An 11,887-nucleotide genomic window follows, 5' to 3' on the forward strand; every position below is an offset into this window, starting at 1 on the left:
TGCTGACGTCATAATTTAGGGGCCCCATAAATCTGTGAGACCAGAACAAACCATAGAACTAGTTCTGCCGTGAAGCACCTCTTGTGTGCACTCTGGTAAAGCATACATTTTCTTCCTTCACCTTTGATATTTTATTCCCATCTCCTGTTTGACAGTGATTACTTTGCACACTTTGGCTCCTGCATTACATTGATTGAGCTTGACGACATTGATTGAAAAAGAATGAGATATGTCGTCTACTCGCAAATTCACGTGTCCCTATGTTAACCACAAGGTGGTGCCACAGCATTTCAAAACGCACTGTATGTCCAAACACCACACAACAGCATAGCAAGATGGAAATAATAAAAACAAGATATTATTGCATAATTCAGGAATATATGCTTGAGAATTAATTATTGGACTATGGAGAGTGTTTATTATGTACAAGGTTTTTCAAACTTTTTCAAACGTTTACAGCCAGCACTATTTGGATCAATTATTGAGCTTTGAATAGCGCTACAGACTAGCATCATATCCAGTGGTTGTATTTGTACATCATTCTGGCTTGAACAAGGCTTAGGCCTACTTACTTGAATAATGCTACAAATGCATTTATTTCTTCATTCAACATTAAGAGTGTAGTGATTTGCCCTCTTGTATTTCTGTTGATATGACATAGCCTTCACGGTATCAATGTCCATGTCGTTTAATGATATTTATGAGTGACTCCATGTCTTTATTTAGTAGCCAAAGGCCTTGGCCAGACCAATAAAGAGGTTTCAATATTGTTAAAATTACACTCTGGCATACAAGACACAAATAAGTTCATGTCGTTGTGGATTACTGGAACTCCTATTAGACATAATTCAAGGGTGTTCTTCAGTGTGACAGCAGTTTCACATTTGGACAAGGCTTTTACATGACTAGCATGTTAAGACTGTTTGGCTCCTTTTGGCTCTCCAAATAACACAGGAGTTTCTATTTACAGAAAACACCTCCATATTTATTTCATGAGTTACACAAGATACAACGATACAACAGAACATACAGTATATACAAAATATGTCCTACATATTAAGAGAGACAACAGATATAACTGCTCTTGTTTAGTGTTTTGTTTTTTTAAACCTGTATCCCTTTTTCTTTTATGAAACCGCCTCGCTCCATATTGGCTAGGGTTTTCTGACATGGGGTACTGGGCTACAGTGAGCCATCATCGGTTGTGTCTTGTGAAATGGGTATTTATAAATCTGTCTGTGTGGTTATGTTGAATGATGGCTGAGCATCGTATAGGATTCCCATGTAAATCAATGTCCCGGTTTACACAAAGTAAAAGTGTATTATTCGTGTACAAGGGCATGTGTGTGTGTGTGTGTGTGTGTGCCAGTGAAGATCCTCTACATAGTTGTCTGTCTCTCATGTCCACCGGTAATGGCATTGTGCTCTTTTGTCATGTGGGTACTTGTCAATCAGTCAACAACAAAGTTTCTCAATACAAGTCAGGACTAGTTGGTCTTTAGATTGCCAGAGTACTCCATAAAGACCACACCAACAAGTCACGGCCACTTAAGACTTATTTGGGTCTAGAGATTGTGCGTTCTGCAGTGAAAGAGTCCATTGCTTACATTATTGTGGTCTGTGTATGTTTGAGTCCCAGTGTTACCATGGAGACTGCCAGGGGTGTGGCTCCAATTAGAAGTTCCCCCTAAGCACAGATCTATGATCAACTTACAGTCCCGAATCCTAACCTTACTGGCCTAAACTTAAAACGGACTTTAAATCAGTGTCTTGGGGCAACTTCACCCTATTCTGTCGGGGGTCACTGGCGCTTCAGACAGTTGTGTGGTGTGCACTCGGTCTGTTCCTCCAGCTCGGGGCAGGGTGTTCCGGCGTTAGCCGGCCGCAGGAGGATGTAGCGGGTACGATGGCGGACCCCTCCCCTGGAGCAGGGCCCCAAACACAGACCCCAGGACGACCACATAGACACCTCACAGTCTAATGGTGTCTCTGAGATAGGGAGGGAGAGGGAAAGAGATGTGGTGAATGAATTAACACAGAAATGAAGTGAATCGATATAATCACAGAGAGAGAGGGAGAAAGAAAGAGAAAGTGAGGGAAAGAGACGGGGGTGTGTGCATGTAAACCTACCTGAGAAGCGTTGAGGGTGGATAGGGTGAGGCAGAATGTGATTGGACATGGGAGTTTGACGGGCAGATGAACGGCTCTGTCTGGTCAGCCGTATGGAGGCTATGGGCGGGAGCTCTGTGAGACGGGGGTAGAAGAAGGAGTTGGCTGGGTGGTTGGGCATCTGGGAAGTTATCTGGAGGGGGACAACAACATATAGAAAACGGTCAACAACAAACCCTAAGACACACACTAAAACACACACTAAAACATACACTAAAACACACACTAAAACATACACTAATCTCAGATTATTACCGGTACTTCTTAATAATTCAAAGTTGCGTGCTTTAACTGTGACTTTGTGTTAGTGGAAAAAGTTCAATTACACTTTCAAGTCTTCCTTGTTAGGGGAATGTTAGTAGCATGCCTACACCATAGTCATTATAGAGCAAGGGGCAACCTCCGTGGCCCTCTTTCCCCCTTAGGTGAAAGTGAAACGAGGGGAGAAGTCGTCTGTCTCACCCGTGTGATGTTTTCCTGAGGGACGGTGGGATAGTTGGGTGAAGAGAAAGTGAAGCCGCTGTCCGTCCCAGAGTCCAAGGGTTGGAGGTCAAGGGTCATTTCCTGTTTCCACTGGCCGCCCTCACAGAGGTTAAGACTGTCCACTCCCACAAACCAATCAGGGCTAGGGATCACCTTCACCATCAGAGAGAGCTGTGTCCATAGAGGGGGGGGGGGGAGGAATTAAATGAGGTAGAGAAATGAAACGAGAAGAGTTTAGTTACAGTACAGTATTCAGATCATGTGTGTGTAATATTGGCTGTGGTAATAAGACAGGATTATAGCTGAAGCTAACACATGCATGGACAAAATCGGTCATTGGCTTTACACATCCTGGTTGTGTAATAGCCTGACGTGTGTGTCCACCCGTTCCAGCACACCCGCTGTTTCCTGTGTGGGGTTCAACTCCATGCTCCTCTACTCCCCTCTCTCCTCTGTGATGGATGTTTCCTGAAAGACAGTGACCTCATGCAGGAAGCGTCCTGGGAACCGGCTCCGGGGTGGCAGGCGCCCAGAAAACAGCACATTAAAGACCAGGAAGGGAGCACAGCCTCCCTCGGGACAGGACGCATGCTATTTGTGGATCTGGGCTGAGGTGGGACAGGATGGGGTAGAGTGGACAGGCTTGTATGGGGTGGGATGGGGCAGACATCAAAGTGCACTAGGTGCATTAGGGTGGAGTGGTGTGGAGAGTTTGGACTCTGGGAAGCAGCAAGTAAATGAGGATGACATCAGTGGTGTGTTTCTATCCTGTGACACACAGTGAGGGATGAGGAGTTAACAGAGACTAGAGAGACTACCGACTAGCCCAGGGGCATCTCTACTATTCCATCCGCTTTGACAATTATCCTTCACTGACCTCCTCCTTCCTTCGCTCACATCCCTCCTTCCTTCCCTCCCGCCCTCACTCCCTCGCTCCCTCCCTCCATCCTTCCTCTCATCTTTCTAAACCTCTCAAACGGTGGTTTTTCCAGGAATCCCTCCTGCTATATCCATTTCATTGGCCTGTGCAGCGAGTGGGAAGGCGGCGTATCTATCGTAACACGTTCTGGCTTGATCTGTCCACCGCGGGGGCAGCGGTTTTTACATGAAGGCCAGAGACACTCGCTGACACACACTGATACCCACTTATAGTCCCATAATCACACTCACACTCCATTTAGGCATGCTCTCCCCAGGGCCCACAGAGGAGTCCCAGGCCCAGAGAATGAAAAATCCCCAACCGCAACCCGTCCAAACCTGGCAGTACCAGAAGCTTAAAGAAATATGCAGAACTGGTCACACTAATCTGTCGAAGTGCGGTGGTTTCCTAGTGTAGAGTAGACTCGATTGGTTCTGGTAGTTGGTGAATTGTTTGTTATCTGTCTGGTTCCAATTATGTGCCTGACAGAAATAGAATGGGGTTTTATGAATATGGAGATGAGAATCATGTGAGGATGTCTGGAGCATTGCAAATGTGTTTGCTTTGTGGAAAAGAGAGTGTGTGTGTGTGTGTGTGTGTGTGTGTGTGTGTGTGTGTGTGTGTGTGTGTGTGTGTGTGTGTGTGTGTGTGTGTGTGTGTGTGTGTGTGTGTGCGTGCGTGCGTGCGTGCGTGCGTGCGTGCGTGCGTGCGTGTGTGTGTGCGTGCATAATAAGTATAAGCCTACATGTGTATCTCTTTGTGTATTTCCAGAGAAGGACAATTTGAGCCATCATTGTCACGTTCCACACAAAGACACACACATCTCCATGCCCCCATTCTCCCACTTGCTACCCCCTGATCTAAAAACAGATTGGCCAGGCCAGCACAAACACACACACCACATACCTCACATTTAGATCAGAGAATGCCAGACAAACTCCAGCCTTCAGTATGGGGCAGGCAGCAGTGGAGAGAGATGCTTTTCGTGGGGGTTGTTTGCACAACGGGCTCCAAGTGCGGGCAGGCAGTGGAATTACTAATAAACAAAATGTAGATCACCAGCTCCACTCTGTGGCCCTTCTATTTCCAAACCCACAGGAGCTACCCGTCCTCCCTCTCTCTCTCTCTGCCCCTTTCTCCCCCTCTCTCCACTTCAGTCATCAACTAAGTGCGAGGGCAAAGATAAACAAACAGACACAGGCCCCAGACAGCCTAGAATCCACCTAGAATGGCTAGCCTCCTGCCCAGCCTCAGCCCCAAACCCAGCCCCAGCCTAAGCCACAAGCTCCTTCCCCAGCCTATCGTTCCAGCCTCACTCCCATATCCAGCCCCAACCCCAAACCCAACCCCAGCCCCAGCCTCTGCTCAACCCCAACCCCAGTCCCAGCCCCTGCTCAACCCCAACCCCAATCCCCTGCCAAAGCCCCAGTCTAAGCACCAGCCCTTGCCTATCGTTCCAGCCTCACTCCCATATCCAGCCCCAGCCCCACCCCCACCCCCAACCCCAACCCCAACCCCAACCCCAACCCCAGCCCCTGCTCAACCCCAACCCCAACCCCCAGCCAAAGCCCCAGCCCTTGCCTATTGTTACAGCCTCCCTCCCAGCTCCAGCATCAACCCCATGAAGCCCCCTCCTGGGGGGAGACAGCAGACATAGTCCAGACCAGGCAGGACGGATGTGGGCGTTTGTGGCCGTAGGGCTGGATGCTAAACTTAGTCTGATTGGAGCACTGTAGAAGAGTGATTAAGTGTTTGGCCAGGGAGGGTGGAGTGAGTCAAGGGGTTTGCCTGTGGTGGGATCGGGTCATGAGTTGACAATGGATTGAGTTAAGGAGTGTGTTTGTTGGTAAGGATTTGTGGTTGGAGTGGAGAGCAGAACGGATGGTGGAAAGGTTGTGAAGAGGTTTATGTAAAGCAACAAAGTGTGTGTGTGTGTTTGTGTGTGCATGCATTGCGTGCCTGCGTGGGTGTGTGTGATGCCTACCAGTGGACTCCGAGGTTGCAGCAGCAGTTCTGTGGAGCTGTGTCCGATGCCAGTGGGGATGCCCGCTGTTCTGTACATGGCACCGACCTCCCGTCTCTTCCTGGCATCCTTCGCCCCCTTCACCAGCTCCACAGTTACCCCCACCTCAGCAAAGTTCTGCACCCCTATACTCGCCAGCGCCCCCTCCTGAAACAGCCGATGCTGCCCATTGTGAGTGATAGCTGTTGGGAGAAGACAGGGAGGCAGTGAAAGGCACTGAAAATGCATCTTTTCTTCCATTCTCCTTGCCTTGATGCCATTACTCTCATCTAGATTGAGTTAATCTCACTGCATTCATGATCTCTTTACACACACATGACTTGCCTAGTTAAATAAAGGTTAAATAATAAAAAATAATTTATATAAAACTACAAATTCATTTTCTTTCTCTTGTTGTCTCTGTTTCTTCACTCCCCATACCGTTTACCTCCTTCCCCCCTTTCTGATGTCTCACATTTCCGCTGCTTTCTCTACTAGGGATTGTTGCCTTTGTTCTCGCTTTGTCCTTATTAAGAACTGATTCTGAGTCAGATGTCTGTTCTTTGTCCTGTCACTCTCATTATAAGCCACACTTGGCCCGGGATCAGGATAAGGCTAGCAGAGGGTCAGTCAGACAAACTAACAACCACACAGTCTCAGTCTCTTTTATAACATCACTGCCTTAGCCAACCTCAGGATCCACGCACACACACACACACGCACGCACACACACACACACGCACGCACACACACAAACACACACACACAGGTACGTGCATACACACGCACACTCCCGACGCACCCACAAAAACACACTTCACACACTATCCTGTTTCTCCTCAACCCCCGTCACTTATGCACTTAATTGAATTTCCATACTAGCAGGTTTCCCACAAGCGTCAAGTTCCTGAAACCCAATAATACAGATTAAGATTCAGATTCACGTAACGTTTCAATTTCTTGCCGCAAATTAACGACCGCCCTCCTCAACTCCCAGACCCAAAATGAGTCATGTTTTTCTTCTTCAGTGACTAATAACTCTTTTATACAACTGTCTTCCCTGGGCTCATTGTCCCTGGCCCCCTCCAGTCTAAGTCATCAGAGGCGTGTCCATGTCCCCAGGGCCTATGTGCAACGTTACTGTCTCTATATGCAGCAACAGGCCATCACCCACTGGCAGGCTGACAGGGCATGGCTGGAAGTTCTGGAAGCCAGACAAACCCACAGCGGCCGCATACAGTGATGCAGAGATCAAGTCTGGCACACGCACACCTCTGCCATCCATCCACGCTGGCAAGGCAGGGCAGAGCCAAGTAGAACCTGATGCCACTTTCCTCCCTCCTTTAGTGAGGGAAGACATCTGAACCCACCACACTCTAAAAACCACCATAGCCTCTAGTTGCCTCCAGGACCCCAGCAGCCCCAAAATTGAGAGGAGGAGGGTGAAGGCGAGGGAGAGTGAGCTAGAGTGAAGGAGAGAGAGTAAGTAAGAGAGAGAACCTGTGGGGTACCCGCCCTGTATCATCTGGTAGCATTTAGCCCCTCTCTCTCTCTCCCCCTTGTGTGTGTGGAGGTGGACTGGGAGCGCAGGGCCGGGCCATGGGGGGAAGGGGAGGCCCGGAACAGGTTAACTGGCCAGCTGTGAGCCCTCCAGCACATGATCAGGTGAAGAAAGGAGCAGGCGGAGCCAGTATCCATGTCAGGCCTACTATCCCTGATCTGCTCCCTGACCGCAGGGGGGAGAGGAAGAGGGAGGAAGTCAGCAAGAGAAGGGAGGTGACCACAAATAGAGACATGCCACTCTTAAGACTGCTGAGTACAAGGCAGCCTTTGTATTTTACCTGGTCTGTCAACTCACCACAAGAGTTCCTTGAGCATCTCTCTCTCCCCATCTCTCTCTGTAACATGGTTTTCTCTAGAGAGTATGGAGCTGTGGGTGGTCTACTCTCTCTCTCTCTCTCGCACGCTTTTTAATCGATTAATATCTCTGTCTCTGTTGTTTAAAATAGCCTCGCTCCTTCACCCTTTTTCCCTTGTGAGCCCTGATGTGAAAGGGTTTTATGGGTGAAAAGTGATGTGTCCTTTCCATTCCACCAACCAGTTGTCATGAGGGGAAAAGGCAAAGAGAGGAGGCCATTATAGGTCACTGAGACGACTATAAGGAGTATACGCTGTGTCTGTATTCTGATCATCAAGGGGGTATCATGAAGTGTCTAGAGGTAGTGGTTAGGGCCTGATTTTGGACTGACCTAGTGGTTCATCTCACCTATGAGTTTGGACCACTGTGCAGGGGGTCGGAACAGTGGGTACTGTTTAGGGAAAGTCTGGGGGCTCCAGTGACCCGTAAATACCAGGATGTAGGAGGCAGGACCTCTGGCCGTACACTCTGTCCCATTGGTCGGTCCAGCAAAGGATAGGGTGAGCTTCAGAAGCACCACCAGCAGCTGCTGCAGCCAACCGCAGGATAGGAGCTTCGATGACATCATCTAAACTGGACACAGAGGGAAGAGAAGAAATGTCAATTACAAGTGTTCGCAACAGAGTAGGATGGAGTTTCATCAAGATGCTGACACTAAGAGTCCAGGTCAGGATGTGTGACAGTTAGTTAAACTAGTTACCTTGTACTCTACTCTATATCATCCCAGTATGTTGGGTCAGGGCAGGGGCAGTCAGAGGGCAGGGTAGAGGGTAGAGGCCATCGAACTGTTAGCATTCATCAATGTCACTGTATTGTCTGGATAAGACTCTGGTCCAAAATAAACATGGCCAACATTCTAAGGATAGACATAAAGCCTGCTGACTGACCTCACTGACTGACCATCCTCAAAACATCCATGACCCTGACCTGACCACTGCTGAGTCACACTGGATGTGCTAATGGGAGAGTGGACCATCCATACCGTATATGCACATGTTGGTTGTCTATAAAGACATCTGTGTATCTGCAGGTGCACATGCGTGTGCGTGTGCGCGTGTGTGTGCGCACATGTGTGTGTGTGTGCGTGTGCGCGTGTGTGTGTGTGCGCACACGTGTGTGTGTGTGTGCATGCGTATGTGTGTGTGAGCGTGTGAGCGTGTGTGCGTGTGTGTGTGCGTGTGTGTGTGTGTGTGTGCATGCGTGCGTGTGTGTGAGCGTGTGTGCGTGAGCCCCGGTTCCCTGTACTCTGCCACTGTACATCAGGGCTTAAGGGGGATTTACAATGCTCCCGGAGATGAGTGTAAATCAGCCGTACTGCCAGAGCCACGCTGCCTGTTCTGTGTCCCACGCCCCTCAGTCCCCTGCCCCCTATCCTGATTTACCGCCCTGTTTAGGAGGCTGGTAGAATTAAAATAACAGAACAACAGCCTGGCAAGGCTATTTTCAGTGTGCGTGTGCGTGTGTGTGTGTGTGTGCGTGCGTGCGTGCGTGCGTGCGTGCGTGCGTGCGTGCGTGCGTGCGTGCGTGCGTGCGTGTGTGTGTGTGTGTGTGTGTGTGTGTGTGTGTGTGCGTGTGTGCGTGTACGTGCGTGCCTGCATGCGTTCATGCGTGTGTGTGTGTGCATATTCCTTCTGTCCCCACTAAGGTGTGTGTGTGCAGACAACATGGTTTCCGCTCTGAACAGAGAGGGAATAGACTATGACTGCATTGGCGTTTCTTTTTCTCGGTTATAGTCTGAACACTGAACGTCCTGGGCCAAAAAGGGACGAAGAGGGTACAGTGGTTTTGCAGCTTATTCTCAGACTGCCCTCAGAATGTGCGGGTGTGTGTGTAGGTGTGTGTGTCGCCAGTGTGACCCGTCCCTTCTTCCTACAATATGGGTACAGCAGACCTGCAGCCGCTGAGATGATCAGATGACAGAGCTGGCTCCTCTCTGCCTCCATACTCATGGTATTTTTACCATGCCTGTTAAACTTTGCGGTTGTAAATATAAGTGTAGAGGAGAAAGTAAATGGGTAACATGCACACTGACATATACAGCTGCAGACAGTAAACTATCGCTGCAGCCTACTCGTGATATGCCATCAGTGATGTAGTGGTAAAAAAAGAAGAAGAATTGGTATGATTGCCGATCGGGGTTTACTTGCGTTTACCCTCCACTACAACACAGTACGCCATGAGAAAAGACTTTGAGTAGAGTTTTGGAGCAGCCTATATTGGAGAGGTAACAGTATCCACAACTGAAAATAGGCTTCAGGGACAATGTGTTGTGTGATGTGTGTGTGTGTGTGTGTGTGTCTTTGTTCGTGCGTGCGTGCATGCGTGTGTGTGTGTGTGTTCGACTGGCCCTGTCTGCATCATGTGCCTGCTGGCTGCATAGGGGCACAGATACTGGATCTTAACCTATAGAAACATCATATGCAACAACCTCTCAACATCACTCGCCCCTTTCCCTCTAGAATCTAGACAAACAGTGTCAATGGAAAGCTGTTTGGTGCTAATCTCTGGACAATCTTTGGCTGCCCAATTCTGGTATTTATTTCACTAATTGGTCTTTTGACCAATCAGATCAGCTCTGAAAAAGAGTTGACGTGGAAAGACCTGACGTGATTGGTCAAAACACCAATTAGTATACAAAACATTACAATTGGGCTGCCTGTGTAAACATAGCCGTTATGTCAAGGAATGGGGCGGCAGATAGCCTAGTGGTTAGAGCGTTGGGCCAGTAACCGAGCTGACAAGGTAAAAAATCTGCCGTTCTGCCCCTAAACAAGGCAGTTAACCCACTGTTCCATGGTAGGCCGTAATTGTAAATAAGAATGTATTCTTAACTAACTTGCTTGGTTAAATAAAAAAACATAATGAATCTCTTTTAATCTAAGGTTAGACATGTAAGGGCTGGAAGTGCGTCGGTACAGTCAGTACTCAGCGGAGAGGATGAACAATACCACTGACTGACACGCCGAGATTAACACGGCACTGACTACTCACTGTCAATCTCCATCAGTCACATAGACACAGAGAAACACAGGCACAGCATATTGTAGGCACGTTCATTCTCATCAGCGTAGAGACAGCACAGGCTGGAAACACACAGCACGTTAAGTATCATCAGTCGACACAGACATAGCCCAGACGCAGCCTCATACATAGACACACAGCTAAATGCACACGTTACGATTCATCCGTCGACCCACTAGCAGACTTAGACAAAGCAGTTTTTCTGGATTTCTCTGGTGCACGAGACACAATAAAACAAGGGGATGTGGAGTGATGCCAAACATGTTGCATGTGGACCTACGCTGTGTAATTACACCAACCTCATGCAGTGCAGAACTTGCACACACACACACACACACACACACACGCGCACACACACACACACGCGCACACACACACGCGCCATGAAAGGAGGTCAGATGATTCCTCTCTTCCAAATGCAAGCTGAAGACAAACCACAGCGATGCCAGTGTAGGCAGGAGTTAAGAGAAGGAGAGAAACGTGCAGATGAATGCAGGGTTTGAGAGAGGGACATATGCTGAAGCAATTCACCAGATACCCGGCTTTGATATTTTATTCTAAACCCTCAGCAGAAAGAGAAAGAGTAGAGAGAAGGGAGAGAAGAGAAGAGAGAGAGGCAGACAGCACTATCACATTTGCCTTTTTGGTAACAGTAGCATACACACGAATACATACCAACTCACACATCATGGAAAAACAAATTTACACACTAAGGGATGCACAAATAGAGATGTACAGTAGGGACCAGCACATAAACATACACATACACACATGCCAAACCCAGACCTGGGTTGAAATACTATTTTAAGTATCTCAATTACTTTGACATACATTCAAAGTAACTATTTAGATAATATTCTTTTGAAAAGACAAGTAGTTGAATATTTTCATGTATTTGGAAATACACTTAGAAAGTATTTGAACAATTCTAATACACTGATTCAAATACACTCCCAGGCATTTAACCCAGGTACTTGAAAATAGTATTTGAAATACGTATTTGAATATACTGTCAAAGAAAAAGTATTTGAAATACCAAATACACATTTATTTGAACCCGGGTCGGACAGAACCACACACTCATGCACACTAACACTCATGCACATACTCAGAGTGTCTGAATCGAATCTTTAGGGTTGTAAGATTGAGTTTCTTACCTGGGAAGGACGACTCAGTAAATGACAGAGGATATATCAGCAGGACAGAAAGACAGCACGACAGCAAGGAATACTCAGCTCCAGTCACTCGCTCTCTTTCTCTTTCTCTGCCTCTCTCTCTCTCTCTCTCCACTGGCACAGTCCGTCTGGTTGCGGGAGGCTGGGAGCCTTATCACAGTCTTCCTTCCTCACTCTACTCTATCTCTCTCCAAATCTCT

At 48.0% G+C, this 11,887-nt stretch overlaps 1 protein-coding gene across 1 annotated transcript; it reads right to left on the reverse strand.

The window, feature by feature from the left end:
* Positions 1-395: 395 nt before the first annotated feature.
* LOC118375702 (spondin-2-like) lies at positions 396-11,887 on the reverse strand. Its single transcript, XM_035762298.2, has 6 exons — positions 11,670-11,887; positions 7,840-8,064; positions 5,556-5,776; positions 2,632-2,823; positions 2,131-2,302; positions 396-1,989 (listed from the first exon to the last, which is right to left on the reverse strand). The coding sequence occupies exons 2-6, from the start codon at positions 8,057-8,059 to the stop codon at positions 1,802-1,804; spliced, it is 993 nt and encodes a 330-aa protein (XP_035618191.1). The 5' UTR covers positions 8,060-8,064; positions 11,670-11,887; the 3' UTR covers positions 396-1,801.

This window comes from Oncorhynchus keta, chromosome 4, assembly GCF_023373465.1.
Source record: "Oncorhynchus keta strain PuntledgeMale-10-30-2019 chromosome 4, Oket_V2, whole genome shotgun sequence".
Taxonomy (NCBI): Eukaryota; Metazoa; Chordata; class Actinopteri; order Salmoniformes; family Salmonidae; genus Oncorhynchus; species Oncorhynchus keta.

What these genes read in the sequence shown, in the direction of transcription:
- LOC118375702 (XM_035762298.2), bottom strand. Translation starts at nt 8,059, where the DNA reads ATGATGTCATCGAAGCTCCTATCCTGCGGTTGGCTGCAGCAGCTGCTG. An exon ending in CTCAGGAAAACATCACACGG is followed by an intron (nt 2,303 to 2,631) that starts GTGAGACAGACG and finishes GTCCCCCTCCAG; the next exon opens with ATAACTTCCCAGATGCCCAA. An exon ending in CCACCCTCAACGCTTCTCAG is followed by an intron (nt 1,990 to 2,130) that starts GTAGGTTTACAT and finishes TCCCTATCTCAG; the next exon opens with AGACACCATTAGACTGTGAG.